Source organism: Apiospora marii, assembly GCF_038362585.1.
Source record: "Apiospora marii strain CBS 49790 chromosome Unknown utg000013l_segment0_segment0, whole genome shotgun sequence".
In the NCBI taxonomy this organism is placed as follows: Eukaryota; Fungi; Ascomycota; class Sordariomycetes; order Amphisphaeriales; family Apiosporaceae; genus Apiospora; species Apiospora marii.
Genome location: NW_027117384.1, coordinates 2,232,896 through 2,252,814, shown reverse-complemented (window position 1 = coordinate 2,252,814; position 19,919 = coordinate 2,232,896). Strand labels below are relative to the sequence as shown.

At 55.4% G+C, this 19,919-nt stretch overlaps 7 protein-coding genes across 7 annotated transcripts; 3 read left to right on the top strand and 4 right to left on the bottom strand.

Annotated features, from left to right (window-relative positions):
* Positions 1–75: 75 nt before the first annotated feature.
* Positions 76–1,561, bottom strand: PG985_015829 (camp-dependent protein kinase regulatory subunit; the record flags this gene model as incomplete). Its single annotated transcript, XM_066835595.1, has 2 exons — positions 76–792; positions 863–1,561. 2 exons carry the CDS (start codon positions 1,559–1,561, stop codon positions 76–78), a joined length of 1,416 nt encoding a protein of 471 aa, XP_066676798.1.
* Positions 1,562–4,687: 3,126 nt separating this feature from the next.
* On the bottom strand, positions 4,688–6,151 carry PG985_015828 (uncharacterized protein; the record flags this gene model as incomplete). The annotated part of the gene is made up of 3 exons (XM_066835594.1): positions 4,688–5,041; positions 5,103–5,874; positions 5,937–6,151. 3 exons carry the CDS (start codon positions 6,149–6,151, stop codon positions 4,688–4,690), a joined length of 1,341 nt encoding a protein of 446 aa, XP_066676797.1.
* Positions 6,152–6,728: 577 nt separating this feature from the next.
* PG985_015827 (Phytanoyl-CoA dioxygenase domain-containing protein 1) lies at positions 6,729–7,787 on the top strand (the record flags this gene model as incomplete). The annotated part of the gene is made up of 1 exon (XM_066835593.1): positions 6,729–7,787. One exon carries the CDS (start codon positions 6,729–6,731, stop codon positions 7,785–7,787), a length of 1,059 nt encoding a protein of 352 aa, XP_066676796.1.
* A 3,042-nt stretch (positions 7,788–10,829) lies between these two features.
* On the top strand, positions 10,830–12,275 carry PG985_015826 (uncharacterized protein; the record flags this gene model as incomplete). Its single annotated transcript, XM_066835592.1, has 1 exon — positions 10,830–12,275. The coding sequence occupies one exon, from the start codon at positions 10,830–10,832 to the stop codon at positions 12,273–12,275; it is 1,446 nt and encodes a 481-aa protein (XP_066676795.1).
* A 417-nt stretch (positions 12,276–12,692) lies between these two features.
* PG985_015825 (glutathione S-transferase) lies at positions 12,693–13,640 on the bottom strand (the record flags this gene model as incomplete). The annotated part of the gene is made up of 4 exons (XM_066835591.1): positions 12,693–12,920; positions 13,087–13,428; positions 13,461–13,525; positions 13,586–13,640. 4 exons carry the CDS (start codon positions 13,638–13,640, stop codon positions 12,693–12,695), a joined length of 690 nt encoding a protein of 229 aa, XP_066676794.1.
* A 1,455-nt stretch (positions 13,641–15,095) lies between these two features.
* PG985_015824 (uncharacterized protein) lies at positions 15,096–17,075 on the top strand (the record flags this gene model as incomplete). Its single annotated transcript, XM_066835590.1, has 5 exons — positions 15,096–15,356; positions 15,475–15,997; positions 16,109–16,355; positions 16,439–16,686; positions 16,780–17,075. The coding sequence occupies 5 exons, from the start codon at positions 15,096–15,098 to the stop codon at positions 17,073–17,075; spliced, it is 1,575 nt and encodes a 524-aa protein (XP_066676793.1).
* A 531-nt stretch (positions 17,076–17,606) lies between these two features.
* Positions 17,607–19,417, bottom strand: PG985_015823 (ferulic acid Esterase/Feruloyl esterase; the record flags this gene model as incomplete). Its single annotated transcript, XM_066835589.1, has 2 exons — positions 17,607–17,906; positions 17,987–19,417. 2 exons carry the CDS (start codon positions 19,415–19,417, stop codon positions 17,607–17,609), a joined length of 1,731 nt encoding a protein of 576 aa, XP_066676792.1.
* Positions 19,418–19,919: the final 502 nt, after the last annotated feature.

The following is a 19,919-nucleotide window of genomic DNA, read 5'->3' as shown; positions in this document are numbered from 1 at the left end:
TCTCGTAACCCAGCTACCTCGAAGCTATGCGCCATTGACCTATTCGAATCCCAATTTGATCAACCCGACCAAGACCTAATCCCTCGCCGCGGCCTGCAGAGGATCTATGTCTTCCACGCCCGACTTCACTCCTTGATACTTTGTTCTCCTCATAATACCCTCAACAGGGCCCAGCAATCTGGCGAAGGCGCTCTTGCCAAGCGTGGCCACCTTCACATCAGTGGTACTAATGATGCTTGCGGCCCGGGGCGCGTCGTTAAGCAACGCCAGCTCGCCAAAGTAGTCGCCCTTGCTGTAATGTTTGACGTGGTTCCGCTGGCCTTCCCGGTCAAGGTAGGCATCGCACTCTCCTGTCTCCAAGAGGTAGAACGACGTCCCAATGTCACCCTGCTGGATAATCACATGACCCTCAGGGAACTTTTGAGTCTCCAACGCATCTGCGATCTTGGAACGCTCATAAGGCGTTAAGCTGGAGAGGAGCGGTACCTCCTCCAGGAAGTTCTCGTACATTCGCCGACGCGCAAATGTGGACTCCATCAGAATCCTGCGGAACGTGACGCGATCAAGCGCCCAGAGATTGCAGCCAGACTCGGCTGAAATGACGGTCGCGGCGCGGGGTGCGTTGTACATAAGCGCAAGCTCGCCAAACGAGCCTCCGGACTGAATGGTGCTAACTTTGTCTCCCATGCCGTTGGGGCCTGGCTCCAACGCACCTGACGCGTTGACGTACACGTCGAAGCTGCCTTTCTCGACGACGTAGAAATAGTCGCCGGCATCGCCTTGTGTAATGACCTAAATCGATAATGTTAGCGGCTTGATCAGAGTCTGGAGTATCTCATCATATCCCAATTGATTTACTGACCTTGATGTCTTTGGCAGGAATTGGCTTCTCAACCAGCGCGCCGAGGATCTGTGCACTTTGCTCGTCGTCCAGATGGTTGAAGAGGAAGTTGCCGGAAATGGCCGTCTTCAAGCGCTCGAGTTGATCGGGTGTTTTGGGGAAGGTGGGAGGAGTCCAGTTGTCATTGACATCCGCCACGGGCTTGAGCGACTCAGCGGATACTGACGTGCGCCTTCCAAAGTTGTATTGGGCAGGATACGAGTTCGGGTCTGGAGGATTCCGCATGGATGACGGAGGTCCATCGGTCGGAGCATCGCCGCCAAAGAGGCCACGCGAATGGCTGCCGCCGCCTGAATTGTTGGAGAGGGAGAAGGATGGTGTGGAGGGAGACGCGCCCGAATCAGTCTCGTCCTCCTCAATTATGTTGAGCATGTCAGGAGGTGCGGGTGACCTAGATCCCGATCTTGTCTCCGACATTCTGCTATCACCGCCGAACGGATTTGAGTTGGCGAAGGGGCTAGAGAAGGTTGCTCCAGACATCTTGAGAGGCTCAGGGGTATGCCCGTTTTTCGCCTTCTTTGATAGGTGGTGTGTTCGCTCGTCCGCCAGGCGTCGGATGAAGTAGTCGGAGCAGAATTGTAGTATATCGGTGGGCTTGTCTTGCACGAGACGTTGCTCAAGCGCCTGCAACTCTCTGTGGTAAGCGGCCAGGTCAGACATGGCGTAGGATGTATGAGGAGCTGTGGAAGGGAGTAGCGCAGGATGGCACAAGGCTCTCAGGTGAAAGGTCGAGTGTGTCTCGCCGAAAGGGGTACACAGTCCCCGCGAAAACAGAAGCTGTGATCAAACGGGAAAAGAATAGATGAGAAGACAAGAACAAATGGATGGCGACGACAACGACGACGACGCAGGCAATTAGAGGATGGAGGAAGCGATGCAGTAGTCGCAACTTGGGTAGAGAGAGAAAGAATAGATTGGGTTAACGGCTCAGTGCCTAGGTGCGTTGCTCGAGGCTGGTGGCTCAAGGTAACTTATTATATGACCGCAAAGTAGGGAGAAGAGTAGTGGCTAATTGGAAGTCTGGTTCCAGCTGGGGTATGCCACCTGGTGGACTACCGATTGTGGAGAGTGCAATTGAGTGGGCAAGACGCTAATCGGTGGTGCGTGTGCGCTTCATTTAGAAGCGAAAGGCCAGGCGGAGATTGAGACGGGCACTGGAAAAGAGACTTGAGGGTATTCTGGGGGAGTGTGCTGCGACAACAGACAAGGGGGTGTTGTTGGTATTGCTCTGGGGTTTATTAAGATGTGTGTGTGTGTGTTGTTTGGGAGGGAGTTGAAGCAGAGAGGCAGAAGTGATCCGCATCAGGTTTCAAAGATAGCGAACTGCCACTAGCGACCATGGGCTGGAAATGGGGGTGGGAAAGGCGAAAGGAATGAACGAACGACCGGGACTTGCCAGGAGATTGAACTTGCTAGGGAAAATGGCCAAAGACGGCGCTTTCAACGTACGTTCTTCAAATTGCTCTAGAACTGATGAGCAAGAGATGCGAATGCTCTGACGATCCAATGGTGGTAAGAGGAAGGTGTGAATCAAGCGGAAAAGCAGGGGCGGCTTAAGACAAGGCAAGTCAGACAGCATGTACAGTAGTAATTGCATGGACTCAGTTGAGGTTCGTGCCAGCCGGGGGGGAGGTAGTGAGAGAGGGAGAGAGAGCGAAAGAGAGAGATGCGTCACTTACTCCGCAATCCACAGAGTTTGGGCAGGCGACAACTAGCTGATGTTTATTTCAAGCAGGAGGGAGAGACACTGATTCGTGCTTCTGCCTGTTCTCACAATGAATGCGTCGGGATTTCTGTTGCCAAACGTCGGGAAGAAGCAGCTGATTGAGGGGGATGGTGGGAGGGGTAGGGCGGTAGAGAGGACCGTTTTCTTGGTATTTCCCCAAGTGATGCCGTCGAAGGACACCGTGGACGGTAAAGACGGTTCGAAGAAAAGGTAGGATATTATAATATAGATACTCTGATACCTGGCAAACTGCAGCAACAGAGGATTGCGAAATTTTGTCTTTTAGGGATGGAGGGGAGGGGGGGAAGCCCGTGAAAGAAGTCAGGTCAGATCAATGGATGACTGCAGTCTTTTACCATTGTTTGTTTCTTTGATGCAATGCAATGCAGGTGGCTCACTCAAGCTCGCTCTTCCCACTCTCAGTCATGTACTCAAGTCTCAATCTACGCCCGCCTTCTCTGGCCTTGGGCTTCGCATTTCTATTCACTAAGACCATGAGGTGGCAGGCACAGACGATATCTCACCCCCAAACACCTCCATAGCCTTGTAGATCCCGGCCCCGAGGCATGAACCATGATGGCGACCGGAAGGCTTCTGCGTGTGTACAACGTAGTGCGCCGTGATGGTGGTGGGGTAGGCCTGAACTACCTGCTGGAATTGACGTATTTGCAAGCCAATCACTCATCCTCGAACCAGCCAGCTCTGCATTCCGTACTCACTTCCCCTCCTTCAATTGCCGCTTCCAAAGCTTCGATTCGGACTTCTTCACGCCTTCTAGAACAAATCCACTGCACCCGTCCCCGCGCACGGGCCAGCCAGCCCTGAGTTCGGCACCAAGGTAGTTCTTACTAACTGGAGGACCCCTGGTGGCAAACGGTTTGTGCATGACAAAGGCAGGCAGGGCCGTCGCGCAGGGCAGCCCCTTTCATGCCAACCTCCCGCCTCGGCGCGCTCTGACGAGTCCAGCTTCGAATTGATTGCCAATGCCAACGCAGCCGGAAAAACAAGCCCAATCGCCCCAATCTCGGTTCGATGCATCTCATTCGTGCATCACGGGGTCCTCGGTCCCCATGAGCTGGTCATTGGATCTGGTCTGTGAATTCCGGCGACGAGCTGATTGATCTGCATATTTTACCTTTCCCGTGTCGAGCGGCGCAGGCGACATGGCCCAAGCTCCTTCTAGGGTAGGTAGCACCTTGCACCGTAGCACTCGGGAATGCATTGGGCGCCGGGGAGTCTATGCTTTCGGGCTGGCCTAGCTTCCTAGCTGCAAGTTGACGTTCTTCTGTCGCAAAATCCCTGGAAGCTGGGAGGCGCTGGAAATAATGGGCTCCAGCGCATCGCGTTACCTCAAAATAACGTGCACATACCTCCAGACCCTCCTTGGGTCGTTCAATACACCATTCTCAAACTGGAAAAATAGATTCCGAGTTCGTACAAGAAGGGTAATAGAACAAAATTGCTATGCAGAGTATTGGAGAAGAATATTGAAGATTCTACGGCTCTCTAATGAATCCCATTCTGGGTAGAGTGGATGTGTACATCATCACATGTGTGTACATACCTGTTAGGTCATTCCGGACCAGACCCCGAGTGGCCTTTTTCAGCTATCGCTCCCTAGTGTTAAGAAGCATACTCAGCCTCTGACAATCGCCACTCGTATCAATTCATGCTGAGATTTTCGGGTAACACAGTATGGACCCTGAATGCTACATCGCTTTCTTTTCAAGCGATGTCAAGGCTTCTGATCAAGGGTCTGTCTGCCATCCCAAATCGTTGGTATTCGTGAACCCAGGAGCTTGGTGTGGGTCCATACCATCAGATTGTCTAATTTCAAACTTTGGGCAGCTGTCCCAACCGCGGAGATGCCGGTATGTAAAAAGTTCCTTCCGTCGGTTTAGGGGAATCATCAGGCAGCACCCCGGGGTATATTGCTTATTTTCTATTACTGGTTGAAAGGCTGATCGGTTCTGATCCGTATCCCTACCGCCATGTGTTCCTGTTGAAGGATCATCAAATCCTTGTCGGGGCCTCCGGAACCCCTGGATAGCCGGTCCACTTTACGACTTCGCCATGTTTTCTTCCTTACGGCGCTGCTCCTCCTCCAGAATCTCCCGTTCGCGTGCGGCATCCTCCACTGTGGCCTTCATGCCCTTCTTCCTCTGTCGCTCCTCATACAATGCGCGGCTCGCCATGATGCGCTGGACAATTGTGCCAGCATTCACATCCTGGAAAAGATGCTGGGAGACCTCCTGGAAGATCCCCATCTGCTTGGGAGCTTCATACGGGTCGTACGACAGCGGCATGAAGGATGTTGGTCCATGGTAAACTGCGTCGGGTGTTCCCCATGGGGATGAAGTGAGGTATGCCTTGGTAGGTGAAAAGGGAGCACCATAGATGACCGCATTGACATGCTGTGATCCGTTTGTTAGTTATCCAGCGGGTTACGTAGTACAAGAGGTTTGGCAAACATACCCGGCATTGTAAAACACACAAGCTTCGCTCGTAGATGTTCATGATAGGGTAGTTGACCCCTTTCCACTGGTTGATGACCTCATCATCGTGGACTCCCGCGACCAAGAAAACGGGGCCATAGTCGGAGCCTTTACCCTTGCGCTCATCAACGGCTTGCTGATCGTACCACCCCTCCTTGCGGGCTAGGGTCTCTTCGGCCTCCACGACGAGTCGGAGGAACTCGATGTGTCCACTGGAGAACAAATCAAACCCACCGTCAACGTACACGACCCTCTGTCCGGGCTGAGGCCCGGCTCCTGTCAGGAATTGACGGAAGGATCCCTGTTCTTCCTCCCCGGCCTCAGCTTTGGCGGCCTGGGAAGCTGACCAGAACCAGACGTCGGCGCCCGGGTTCTTTCCAGATGCGTCAGTAGCGTATTGCTGGATGCGCTTGGACATGGCGTCGCCTTCAGCCTTCCTCTCGAGTTCGGTCCCATGACCCTCATCGCCCGAGAGGACCTTCTCCAACGACTTGATGAAATGCGTGCGGGTGCAGAGTAGCATGCGACCGACCAGGTCGGTAGTGGAGATGCTCGGGGTTCTCTTAACGACCTTGAATCGCCCGGCTGCCTTCACGAACCGATAGCAGTCTTCGCCGCCGCTGTCAGACGTGATGTCATCGCCGTGGACCACATACTTGCAGCCGTAATGGCTAATGAAGTCCAACTGTGTTACGTAGGGCGCATGTGAAACGGACTTGGTGACCCAGCGACAGGCATCGACCGCGGCGAGTCTTCAGGGATCATCAGTACCGACATTAACCGGGATTGCAATGTAGAAAGAAGCTGTCCCTACCGTTCCTGCAGCGTCATTACCGTAGGTCCCTTGTTGTCGAGGATGTCCTCGTCCGAGTGCACACCAACGTACAGCTCGGTGCCAAGCTGGCGCGCCTGCAGCATGGCACCGGCGTGGCCGTGATGGAAGAAGTCCCAACAGCCGTCGACCCATATGCGGTCATCCAGGATCTCAGGGGCTGGGGTCCCGGCGAGGATCTCGTTGGTTGACGCCATACTGCTTGCTGTCAAACTGTCAAACAAAGGATGCACGTGAAGGCCGGTTGTTCGGAAGATAAAATTAAGGTAATCCGGCAATTAAAACGATCTTATAACTGTATCCAAGATATTGAATGAGTATAGAAACAGGACCAAACGGCCTGACCGACAGTGAAATGAAGCAAGTCGGATTAGGTTGAGCCGTGTGGAATGGCACCAAATCAACACTGTGTCACCACACGTAGAAGGGGCAATCCAGACACAGTTTGGTTCATGTCGCATACGTTATACAGGAGAGACAAACAGGGGGGACAAGCAAGTACCCCTCAGTGGAGAAGCGTCTGGTACCTACCTCTTATTGACCTTACACAATAACCGCCTGCCCCGCGTCAGCCAGCCAGCCATATACCCGAAAGTACGAAACCTCTGACCTCTGATAGCACACGGCGCGCGCAGGTTCGCTCATTTTCCCCAGTTTCCGCAGACACCCGCGAGACCAATGCAAGACGATCTCCTCTTCGGCGGTGTTTCGCGGTTTTCCGACCGACCGTCCCAAGAAACACCTTCGGATCCCGCCGCCGCCGCCGCCACCACGATGCCGACCGCCACCACCACCACCACCACCACTACGGCAGGAACAGCCGAGGATAGTCCCCACGGGCCCTACGGCGGCCTGAAGCCGACGCAGCTCGAGGCCTTCCACCGCGACGGCTACGTGATCGTGCCGAACGCGCTGCCGCCGACGACGGTCAAGGCGCTGCTGGACGAGACGCACACGCTGCTCGAGGACTTCTCGCTCGCCGACCACCCGATGACCAAGTTCAGCACGGGCGAGCGCTCGGCCCACGTCGGCGACGACTACTTCCTCGACTCGGGCGACAAGGTCCGCTTCTTCTTCGAGGAGGACGCCTTCCACCCCGAGACGGGCGAGCTCACCAAGCCCAAGGCCCGCGCCATCAACAAGATCGGCCACTACCTGCACGCCCTCTCGAAGCCCTTCGAGGCCCTGCTCGACCCCGTCTTCAACCCGGACCTGCTGGGCGCCGGCACCACGGGCGGCTCCATCGAGGCCGGCCGCAAGGAGTCGCACCCGGCGGCCGCCGCCCGCGCGCTAGGATTTAAGGACCCCCGCGTGCTGCAGAGCATGGTCATCTGCAAGCAGCCCGAGATCGGCGGCGCCGTGCCGCCGCACCAGGACAGCACGTTTCTCTACACGGACCCGCCGAGCGCCGTGGGCTTCTGGTACGCGCTCGAGGACGCGACGGCCGAGAACGGCTGCCTGAGCTTCCTGCCCGGCAGCCACCGCTGGGCGCCCGTGAAGCAGCGCTTCGTGCGCGACGCCGAGGGCAATGGCACGACGTTTGCGGACAACCAGGGGCCGCAGTTCCCCAACGCGGAGGAGTACGGCGAGCACCTGCGGGGCGAGAAGGCGAAGGAGGAGCCAAAGGACGACGAGTACGTCATGGGCGAGGTCAAGGCCGGGGATTTGGTCCTGATCCACGGCAACCTGCTGCACAAGAGCGAGAAGAACCTGAGCCAGAAGGGCCGCATCATCTACACCTTCCACGTGATAGAGGGCGAGGGCACCAAGTACGACGAGCGGAACTGGCTGCAGCCCCCCGCGGGCGGGTTCACGAAGCTGTTTAGAGAATGATTGGGTGGCTGGTTAGTTTGTTGCTGCGATTTAGCCTGTCTGTGTCGTGTTTAGTAGAACGAATCTTATGAGAGATCATTAATGAATAACGATTCCCCCAAACCAAGCCAACATACGATCAGTAGTGTGGTGGTGAAAGCGGATGCACTGGGCAACGTGAGCCGTAGTTTCTTTCGACACAGACCAACATCTAAATACGTGGCGCAGTCTTTCGTGATTATCCAGTCTGCCAATTGCATAGGTGGTGCACAGCGGCTCGTGGCTACACTATCCGTACACTCGAGGTTGCAGAGGCACACAGATGATGTTTCGATATCAGATCCAACAACGATCAAGAATTGATCTAAGTTCAACATGCGAGCATGACGGATTAATTGTCTCAATGACAGGTGCCAGCTACGGCCCAGTTCGTCCGCATAAGCATTAAGGTGCCTCGCTGACCCCCGAAACTGCCGGGAAGCCTATCGTCGACCGAGCATCCCGAGGGCTGACCATTCTGTCGAGGATCGTAGAAGACTATGGGCTGCCATATTCTCCAGAATTGAATGTATAGACTTGGCTAAATACTACCGAAGCCTCTGAGGATCGTTATTTGGTAGCTCCCATGGTGGGAAGCATACTCTTCATCGCTAAACGACTACATGAAGTTCGCACACCGTGGCTGTGGAATTTGTTCGAGACGGGCTCTAAACTTCAGGGTATTCAGTTCGAGTTGAGACTTCTTGTCCAAACGTAGCTTTTCTCGATCAATAAGATCCTTGTTTCATTATATACACTAAGCTGGAACTCCTACGCAAGATCTGTATGAGACTTTGTATGCGGGCTCCAAGCTCCAACCATAACAGTATGCTGCTGTCCCCTGCATGTACTCAAAAATGTCAATAGATAGCATAGGTCTTTCTTCTTGGCCAGTAGGCAGCAGTATTACCGGCACTGCACGGTGCTCTACTTACGCTATACTCCGTGCTACCATCCTTGGTATAAGACATGCACCAGTAAATTTGATCTTGTAAACTATTCATGTTGATGTAACCCGACTGTAGCCAGCTTATTACAACGCGCTGGTCCAGAGGTTCACACCATCATGTACCGGTCTATATGCCACGGCGCTGCAACCAGTTCTCTAACCAACTAAGCCAGCCCGCCCTCGTCCCTTACCGGGCAAAGGACGCCGTCGTTAAGACTATTTATTACAGCCTATCACCACCCCTTACAATATATACTATGTGCCGCTCTCTCGCATACCTTGTTTTCCTTCTCGTGCTGCCACTCCATTCAATAAGGAGCATTGTATCATTGACGTCAAGGTCTGCCTATGGTTGCCTGAGTCGACTCACAGGGAGTACCATCTTCGTATCTGTTTACGGGATTGCCTCTGATCCTAGGTGTTAGAAGGGTGGCGACTAGTAAGATTATCCGAACAGAAATGATGTATCGGTCTCTTCGATAGTTCTGGAAGCGTCTTCCAGGTTCAATAGTGTCTACGAAATGAATGATATCTGGGCCATGGACAAGGTGAATACTGTTAATTCCAGCTCTGGGATATGATCATTCCCAGTTCCCACCCTCTCTTTTGAGACTGAAGTCATCGGTAAATATTCCAAGCTATAGTAATGTCCCAGTCTCATAGACATTGTAAGGATGATTTTTGGTTAATATCTTGAAAGATTGAAAAAGTTATGATTATGACGAACCAACGCTCGAACTGGAGAAAAGGGGGCCCCTATTGTGATGGCATCGCCACCTCCACAACCAACACCAACATCTCCAAGTAAAACACGTCTTGATCAGGAAGGTCTACCTGAACACAATTCCAGAGCCGTCTAAGCGCCCGTAAAAACGTGGCGACGAGCTCGTGGTCCCGGATTTGGAGGTAACCAAACTATCGAGCCCCATGGATACAGCTTGGGTGGTGGTGGATGCAATTCGTGGTAAATGCATATGCCAATTCCCCCTTGCGAGCTGTGAACCAACATGCATATAGAAGCATGATCGGCAAAGTTATCAGCCCCATTGCCCAGGTCACGAATCTGGGGAAATAGTCTGCGAGAAGTGCGAGAGTGGTTCGGATCCTACTTATTAATGGGACCCACTGGCATGAACCAACAACCAACACACGCGATAATCCGGATCGCGTGGTGACAATACGGAATTATGATACAATTTCATCTGCCCTACGCATCTCATGCTGGGGAAAGGTACCACAACACGTGCCGGTCTTCCGCCGAACCAAGAGCTGACTGGATACCCTTAGATTAGTACATCATCTCTGAGAGCAATAGATAGAGTCCGTCGAGCTTGGGCCCGAGTGTACTTGTATGCTAAGTAAGTATACATGTAATAGATTTTATCTGCATCCCCCTCCCCGGTGTTGTAGATCCTCATCGCACAAACCTGGTTTCTTCCCTAAACGTCTTGCCGCATTAGGCACACAACTTATAACAGGACCCCTGGCACAACAGGCGGCCCAATCAGGGACCTGACCCCACGTTCGAAGAAAAGCCAAGCCCGCCCATTGGGAAAAAACAGACAGGGCAACAGTTTGCGAAAACCGAAGGATTCGGACCGCGCTGCCGGGTTAAACTACACCGGTTGACGGCTGAGGATGGGGTCTACCATCCGAAGATTTCGGGAACGAGCTGCTAGTAGCCAGGCAGACAGGCAGTCAGCCGTGACGAATGTTGACTTGAGGTGGTGAAACCGGACACCTGGCTTGAGCCTCACCGACATATCGTTGCTGGCTGACGTGATGTAAGCGAGCCCAGGGTCAGGTGAAGAGAAGAACTAACGTACTGTCATGTCAGCGACAAGCAGGATGACTGTAAAAGCGTCATGGTGACACCAATCTTTCGAGCAAGACGCAGTTGGTTCCCAGGGACAAATTTTCCAAAGGCGAAGGAGATGAAAAATAAATCCTTGTTAAACAAGATTGAATTCTAGAGTAATCTACATACGAATGAACTACTTGTAGTAAATAGAAAAGTTAGTTATACTACGCCCCCCTTGTTCATCGTGCACGTCACACCACCACCACCACCGACCATGATCATCCCGAAGCTCCCCACCGTCCACCTGGACACGACGCTGGCGGACCTGTACCGCGAGCACGGCATACGCGGGCCCTTCGTCGTGACCATGTACTGCGTCTTCGGGGGGCTGGACCTGCACGCCCACTTCCCGCGGGAGCGGGTCTGGCCCGAGGACGAGGAGCCGGTGCCCTACCCGGACGACGACCGGGCGGCGCAGGACCGCCTGCGCAAAGTCATCCTGGGGATCAAGCCGCTGCGCCGGGCCTGGGGCCTCGGCAACATGGAGGTCCTCTTCTTCGGGCCCAACATCACGGCCAAGGGCGTGCGCACCGCGCTGTCGCAGCTGCCCCGGAGCCAGCGGCACGTACCGCGCTTTGTAGACCTAGAGCGCGGCCCGGTCTCTGAGCAGCTTCGGGGTATGACTGCGAAAACTAGCGCTACGGGGGAAGTAAACGGCACGGAAAGGCAACTAGAAGACAAGAAGAAGAAGCTGCTCTTCTGGAGACCCCAGGGCTGGATGCGAGAGCACGACTGCCTCATCGACCCGCAGGAAGCCTACGACATCAACTCCAAGAAATACCTCGTGACGTCAGGCATGCGCACGCCGCCTTCCCTCATCATAGACCTACAGACCACAGATCTCTCGTCCCCAACCTCATCATCCCCATTCCTCACACGGCCTACCCCCTTCGTCGTCAAGCTCTGCCGCGCCGGCTGCGGCTTCGGGACCTACCTGGTACGCACCGAGCCCGAGCGAGCCTCGACACTCGTCGCGCTAGCCACGTACCAACGCCGCGGCGTCAGCGAGGTGCTACTATCCGACTACATAGACCTGTCCGAAGACCTAGCCGTGCACTTCCTCGTCGGCGCCCCGGGCACGGCGCACGACCGCACGAACCCCCTGATCCTGGGTGTGACGATCCAGACCCTCACCCCGAGCGGCAAGTGGACAGGCGGCCACATCGACTACAGCGCCCAGCCCCGCTTACAAGCCTACGTGTGCGAGACGCTGCGGGACACGGCGCGAAGACTGCCCGCGTCCTTCGTGGGCTGGGCGGGCATCGACATCGTGACGGACAAAACACCCGCCAGAAAACAGTTCGTCGTCGACCTCAACGCGCGCTTCACGGGGTCCATGCCCATCTGCTTCATGTCGGGCCACTTCTGGGAGCGGCGCGGGCTGGCGCTGGCGCAGTTCGCGGCGTTTGAGTACGCGGGGGCGCGGGCCGATGCCATTTACGAGCGGCTCAATGGGTTGGTGCAGAGCGGGCGGGCTGTCGTCACGGCCACGGCGACGATTGATGGTGGTGGCGAGGAGGGCGGCGACAATGGCAGCACGCACATGGCGGATATCGTGTGGGGCGGTCGGGACCAGGGCGACGTGGCGCGAGTCGAGAGGGAGATTCGGGATAGGCTTGGGGAGAAGCCGGAGGTGCGACTTCCCGAGGTTGCCGAGTAAGTAGGCCAAGGAAGAGATAGAGATGGGATCCAACCGATATCGTACATGTAATTAGTTGGGAAGGTGCAGGTGGATGGGGGCTAAGCATGTAACACACACTCGCTGCCGTGAATATTCTAGACGGGTAGCTATTGGCAGCAAAGACTTCACAGTCATTGATTCAAAATCATAATAACCGCGGCAATACAAGAACGAGCAATCCTCAAACCCCTGCTATTGATCACCGACCCTCCACCAAGATCCCCTCGCCTATGTACGTGCTGTATCCCGTGTGTGTCACACGCGCACGCGTCCCGAAATACATACAAGCAGGCCTGCCATCCCGAGGCGCAGAAAGCCGTTTTGGGAAAGTTCCCAATGTATGTAGGTAGGATGACCATCCCCCGAATCCCCAACGCAGGTCGCGGGCGTCGACCCTTATTGGGCCAGGCCGGCCGCCTTCCTCATGCGGTCGCGTTTGGCGCGCGAGCGGGCGACGTGGACCTGCTCGTCGAAGACGGCCGTGATGCTGGGGTGGCTAGAGACTGCGATCGCCCACCTGTGGAAGTTGGGCGCCTGCTCCTCAATCTGGCGGTTCAGGCTCGTGGGATAGACCCCGTGCTTGGACAGGGTGACGGCCCGAATGGCGAATGGGCCGGTGATGACCTGTGGTTGTTGGGGAACAAAAAGTGCCAATGTCAGCCAGTCATTCAAATGGTAGGTTGGTAGGTACGAGAGTCGGGGTAAATTGGCGGAGGAACCTCGACTTAAGGTATGTACGTAAGACGGACACCCCTGCCCCCGGGTCCCTTGTGGCTGGGTTTCAACTCACCTCGGCCAGGGTAAGCCGCGGGCTCTTCCCGAAGAAGGGGGCGGCATCCCCCAATAGCGGCTCGACCTCCCGCACCAACCCCTGCACGGCGTCGTCCACCACCTTCTCTTCATCGGCTGCAGTGGGGGCCTCGAAGAGCCTGAACAGCAGGGTATGGAACTTGGTCCAGTACGCGTCGGTGAAGAAAGACATGCTGGCGCGGCGGAGGGCCCCCTCCGCGGTCGTGGGGGAAGGGCACAGGTGCGACGGGTACATGTCCACCAGGAACTGGCAGACGATGGCCGACTCGATGATGATCTCGTCGTTCCATAGCAGGACGGGCACCAGCGCGCGGGGGTTGATCTTCAAGAGTGAGGGGGCCGCGGCCCATCGACGTTGATGATTCTCTCCTCAAAGGGGACCCCCAGCTCGGCCAGTGCAACGTCAGCGCGGTTGGCCCCTGTCAAGTTAGGATACTACGCTCCGGATGTGGGAGTGATACAGTTGGGCGGCAACGTACATGTGCATGTGTGGTTGGTGTACAGAATGATCTTATCGGTACCGGTTGATCCCATCTTGACCTGGTGTAGCGTTGGCCTCGTGGCTTTGCCTTGTTTGCCTCGTTTGTCGTGGGTGGATAGTCCCAAGAAATTTTGGGGTCGAGTTGAGACAGTCAATATATATAAATCGTGATGGTGTCCTGATTTTCTGCAGGTTGGATTTCCAGTGCGTTGGCTTTAAGTAGGTAGTCTCATCCAACTGCTGTCGTGAGCAGGACCGTCATCATCGATGAGTCAGCTTGGCTTATACGTGAGTGAGGTTGCATGAGGATACGAGTTCCGAAGGTGCATATATGCAATGCATTTATCCAACCCCTGCTCGTCTGCTAGCTACATGTACATAGTCCTACCTCGCATCGTTATACCTTTAGCCAAGCACAGCTGCCAAGGGAACACCCCACTTCCCCTGATCTGGCGATGTGATAGCACACCGCGATGGAACGGAGCAAATCGATGTATAATTTGCATTTGTATATGTAGGTGACGGTATTCGCGTAGCTTTTGCCGCGCGGGAATATATTTATGATCGCAATTGTGTTACACTGCCACATAAGTTGTCGTGGTGGTGGTTGCACACTCCCGTGCATCTTCTCCTATTCTTCAACCTTGTTGCACGATGTACAACAACAAGGGAACTTCGGTGTCTGAAGGATTTTCTAAATTTTGCCAATTCCCTTACCTACCATATCGTCTTGTGACGAAGTGCATGTCAATGAACCCAACGAAGCAGCGCCGCACACTCGCATCAAATACACCCTGCAGTTCATATACAACATCGCCAAGGAGATGCACCAATATGGGATACATCCCCATATTCTTCTATCCAGAATATGAACTCCCAAACCTGGACTTTGCATCTGTGACGCTTTCCAAAGTGGTCGTGCTTGCCATTGGCATCCGTCGTTGGCCAAGCACGAATCTATTGGTTTGACTTCGCCCCTCGTTATGCTCCTTCCCTTAACAGAAAAAGTGTTAGCCGTTCTTTCCTCGACCAGAAGGATTGTATGGTTCGCTTTGCACCTCTTATGTGACATTGATGGGACATGTGGGACCCAGCTCGCGCCACGAGCCCAGAATATGCCTTTACTCGAATCACCGTTTCTCGCAGAGGAAAACGGATTTCAGTTTCTCAAGATACGGTAGAGCAGATTTACTATGTTGAACATGTAATGCATAGAAGACCGAGAGTATTCAGTACATGCCCGCTCTTAAAATCCCACATGTAGGTAGAGTGGGTGTACATGTATACATTTCATCTCGAGGAGCCCGAGCAAGACCACTCCTTCTAGGTAGGAAGAGGGGGCGACATCCAACTTTGTCACTACATTGGCCATAGAGTCAACAGATTTCACCCTCCTCCTGAAAAAGAAGTCCCGATAAATGCTGAGAGCGTAGCGGCACTTTCCTAATTTCTACCTTCTTGATTTCTCCGTTCTGGCTCCCATAGTCACCCAGTAGAGCTCCAACACAATGAATAGTAAAATCACCAAAGACGTGTTGTTTCCCGTTATATCGGAGAAGTCGAATCCGCAATCAAGCGACGAGGAAGCCCCGCCAGCCTCCAATCAAGATGATTCGCCGCCGCTTCAGCAGATGCGAGTCTCCAAGACCAAGGGAGTGGGCGTCATTACCACCCTCGCCGGCATCAACTTCCTCAATACTATGGGCTCGGGAATCCTCATCGCGGCGCTCCCGCGTATCGCCAAGGATGTTGACCTGCCCACCGGTTTGGTGAGCAACCTTCGTGCCTTATTCTTTCCCTTCTTGCTTATACCTGCCTTTGCTCAATGATGTGTATCCCTTGTCCTGGAAGCGCAATACCTGCTGATGCTGGGAGTCGACACAACAGATGCTCTGGCCCGCCGCCGTCTACGCCCTCGCAGCAGGCTGCCTCCTGCACGTCTTCGGTTCCTTCGCCGACATCCTGGGCCCGAAGCGCGTCTGGGTCGCGGGCAGCTTCCTGTTCGTCGTCTTCACCGTGGCCCTGGGCTTCTCCGTCACGGGCCTGCAGGTCATCATGTTCCGCACGTGCCTGGGCGTCGCCATGGCCATGTGCCTGCCCACCACCGTCAGCCTCATCACCAACACCTTCCCGAAGGGCCACTGGCGCAACACGGCCTTCGCCATGAGCGGCATGGCCCAGCCGCTTGGCTACGCCCTGGGGCTCGTGCTCGGCGGCGTCTTTACCGACACCATCGGCTGGCGCTGGGCCTATTTCATCATGGCCATGGTCAACTTTGTCATCTCCGTCATCTCTGTCTGGTCCCTTCCCGACGTCCGGCATCCGTCTAAGAAGACGTGGGCGCGCAGACTCCGCGAGGATGTTGACTGGATAGGAGTACTTATTCTCAGCGTGGCTCTGGCACTATTGAGTAAGTGAAGTCTGTGAAGCGAAGACAAAGAAAAACGCATTCTCCCTGCCCATAGCTTGCATTTCCGAGCCAGCATCCCAGTGCAGGATCCAGCTAATCAGAAACTTGTAGTGTATGTGCTTGCCATGATCACATCAGATTGGCGCAACGTCAAGAAGCTCGCCCAGATCGTCCTCCTCATCGTGTCGTTCCTTCTTCTTATTGCTTTCCCTTTCTGGATGCATCGCCAGGTTCAGATCGGGAAGCCGGCACTCATCCCCAACAGGCTGTGGCGCAAGGCCTCTTTCACATCAGCTTGCCTATGTGTTTTCTTCTGCTGGTCTTCGCTAAACGGCATCGAGTACTTCACCACACTATAGTATGTCTCGCTACCCCTCAATAAGCATAGTTGTTGCGGCCTTTGGAGATAAATATCCACTGACACAACGCCTCTCACACCAGTTTCCAAGAAGTTCAGGGCTTATCGGCTCTGCAATCCTCCATCCGATACTTCTCACAAATCGTCATGGGCACATCCGTCAACATCGTTCTGGTCTACGTCATCTCGCGGGTGAAGGTTATAACGCTTGTCGTCGTCTCCACCTGCGTCACTCTCATCTCGCCAGCTCTCATGGCGACTGTGGGTGAGAACGAGAACTACTGGTTGAGACCGTTCTGGGCATTGTTTCTCTGCCCGGTCAATCCTTGGGGTAAGAATGGCGCTCCTTACAGTGTCGTGGAATTTCGAAGAAGAAAAAAGCTTGACAAGATCAAATACGAACTCAGCTGACATTTTTTTGTAGTCCTTTTCAGTGTCTCCAACCTGCTCATATCCGATGCTTTCCCCGCCGAGGTCCAATCACTTGCTGGCGGTGTCTTCAACGAAGTCGCACAGTTTGGTAACGCTGTCGGACTTGCTGTGACGGCTGCGATTGCGTCATCGGTGACGGAGCACTCGCACGCCGAGGGAAAGACGGCAACGATGGACGGCTACCGCGCTGCATTCTGGACTATCTTTGCAAGCACTGCCACCGTGTTGCTTGTTAGTATTATAGGAATGAGGAGGGTTGGTACTATTGGGAATACCGAGAAGGACTAAGAGATATGGATTCTATGGCGTAAATAAGACGTCAGTGTAGTATGTTGCGGGCACTTATAGTCATGTTCGTCGTGGGCGTCCAGGGGACTATTTATACGGTGGCGATACTGATTTCCGGCGCCAGGTCTAGAAGGGCAACACTAAATTCTCACACACTCTCTAGGCACTCTCCCCTTTCTTCCGGCACATCTATGCAGGCGTCGTATGCCGTATCTTGATGAAGAGCCTTGGCGCAACACTTACGATGCTGGTGTGTAACACACTGCATGAAAGTAAGCCCTAGTCTCAGATCGACATCGATATAGGTTATCGGGGGTTCGCGCTTAACCAGGACATTATCTAATGGCTTCCTGGATTCTGAAAAACCCGGGTAATCTTCAATACCGAGTTGGGCTGCTTTTATCGCGTCCCGAAGTGGCATCTATCATTGCAATTTTGACCACAGTACCCCTGGGTGGGCTGTCATCACCAATAGCCACAATCTAGGTTATTATATACTACCATCTGAAAGTCACGACAGGCATCTGAACTCTAGTATATACCGGCAGTAGGACACTTCCAGCTCGCCGCATCGTTCACATCACCTACGCCATCATAAACGGCCGTCTGCGGCCATCGGCAGATAGGCCGCGTAAAGCTGACGCCGAGGGTGGGCGTGTCGTTGACGAACTTGGTGCCGATGATGGATTCTGGTGTACCTACTGCTTTTATCAAGCCCGTGCTGTTGTTGGTCCTAGCTGCGGCGCCCTCGACCCAGTCGACTAGGGGAGTAGAGGAGGGAGTGCGACGAGGCGTTCGCGGTGAGGGGCAAGTCGCCTTGGCCTGCACCATCTAGGGCCTTTTTGGTGGGAAGTTGTCAGCATACTACGTAAATATCCGTAAACAGAGGAGATTCAGTCATTGGAACTCACCCAGGCACCCGCACCGCCCGAGCAGTGCCCCATCCCAGGAACCATAAAAAGCCGATAAAACCCCCCCACGTCGCCCGCCGCCGCCGCGCGACCGACCGCGCTTGCGTTCGCGTAGAACTCGTGGACCCGGTCGTACCAATCCACCGCGTTGAGCGCCGGGATCAGCGCGTCCGCATAGCCGTGGTACTGCAGCACCTTGCCCCCGCGCGCCTCGAAGGGCCGCAGATCCGGGTCGTACGCGTTGGCGCCGCCCGGGTTGACGGCGTCGGCGGCGGCGATGTCGGCGGCGGAGAGGGCGCGCCAGTCCCAGGCGGTGTCGTTGTAGACGGCGTGGCGGTAGAAGGCGGGGCCGAAGAGGGGTTCGGGCGAGTTCATGAGCGTGGCGAGGCTGGGTTCGCCGCCGCCGGGGAGGAGGCCCGGGTTGAGGAGAAGGCCGTCGGTGGGGGCTAGCCAGGGGCGGTAGAGGCGTTGGAGGTTGTGGATTTGGGCTTGGGTCAGACAGCTGGCAGTGGCGTTGGTGGTGGTACTGTTGTTCGCCTTTCCTGTCCCGTTTCGGCCGCAGAGCAGTACCTCGGCCCGGAACGCGCAGCGGGAGGGATCCATGACGACGCCGTCGGCCACGCCGTCCAGGACCGCGTCGCACTGCGCCAGGACGGCGGGCGCCACGAGGCCCGCCCACAGCTCCGCGGGGATGAAGCTGGCCCGCGACGCCGGGTACTGCAGCAGCGCCGCGTACGTCTGCCAAGCGCTCGTGTGCGTCTGCCACGGGATCGCGGACCCGACCAGCACGCCGTCGAAGTCGGCCGGGTAGCGCTGCAGGGCCGCGAGGCCCTGCCGCCCGCCGGTGGAGCAGCCGGCGTAGTACGAGTAGTAGAGTTGCTGTCCTTCAGTTTGAGTTTGAGGAGGGGGGTGATAATACGCGGCGACGACCTGCTTCGCGGCCACGACGGTGAGGTGCAGGGCCCGGTGCGCCCAGTCGATGGTCCGCTCCGGGTGGTGCAGCATCCAGGAGGCGTCGCCGCTGCTCGAGTTGTGGCCCGTGTCGGTCGACGTCGTGGCGAAGCCCTTGCGCAGGCCCCACGCGAGGTCGGCGTAGTTGACGCTGCCGGCGAAGCCGCCGTTGCCGACGGTCAGGAGACGCGCGTTCCATGTCTCCGGGGCCGGGAGCCAGACTTCGGCTGTGGCGGAGGTCTCGAGGCTCGTTTGGATGCGGAGAGACACGCGGCAGAAGCCGGGGAGGTCATTGTTGGTCTGGGTCGAAAAGCCGTCGCTGGGGGAGAAATTGGCCCCTTTCGGTATGTCCGTCGCGAGAACGACGTTTGCGGTGCCGTTGGAGAAGGTGTGGCCGCGGAGAGAGGCACAATCCGTCACCGCCGCTGCTGCGTGGCCCAGGAAGCCTAGCAAAGGCGCAAGTCGCAGAAGCGAAGCCATCTCGAGCCCCAAGACTGACCAAACAGTATGCGCCAAGAAGCAGATTTAGGACGAAGTTGTGTATTCAAGCGGTGGGCCATCGTAAATATATACTGATTCGGCACTCCTTGACCGCTGGGAATATCCGCAAGCGGGGCGGCGATAATCTCGGAGCCTGCCCCGACGGCACAGGGGTCGGTCGCCAGTGGGACGAGCACCCGGGTCGGAGGGTCCGACGATCATGACGCATATCGGTGCGACATTACCGAAAGGCGATGTGCGCCGTCTAATACCAGCAAGATGACTTGATCCGGTCAGAACACCCTGTCGAAATCGGTCAGGGGCCATTGTAGCAGCCAATCGGCCCTGTTATAGCGGTGAATTTGCCATCCCGTGAAATCGGCACTGGTGTTATGTCGAGAAAATTCAAAATTACATTCCTAGGGAAAGGGGGATGACCAGAACTGCTTGTATGGGAAAAAGGCCCTTTCGCATCAGATGACGGTTACGGTGTGTTTGGCAG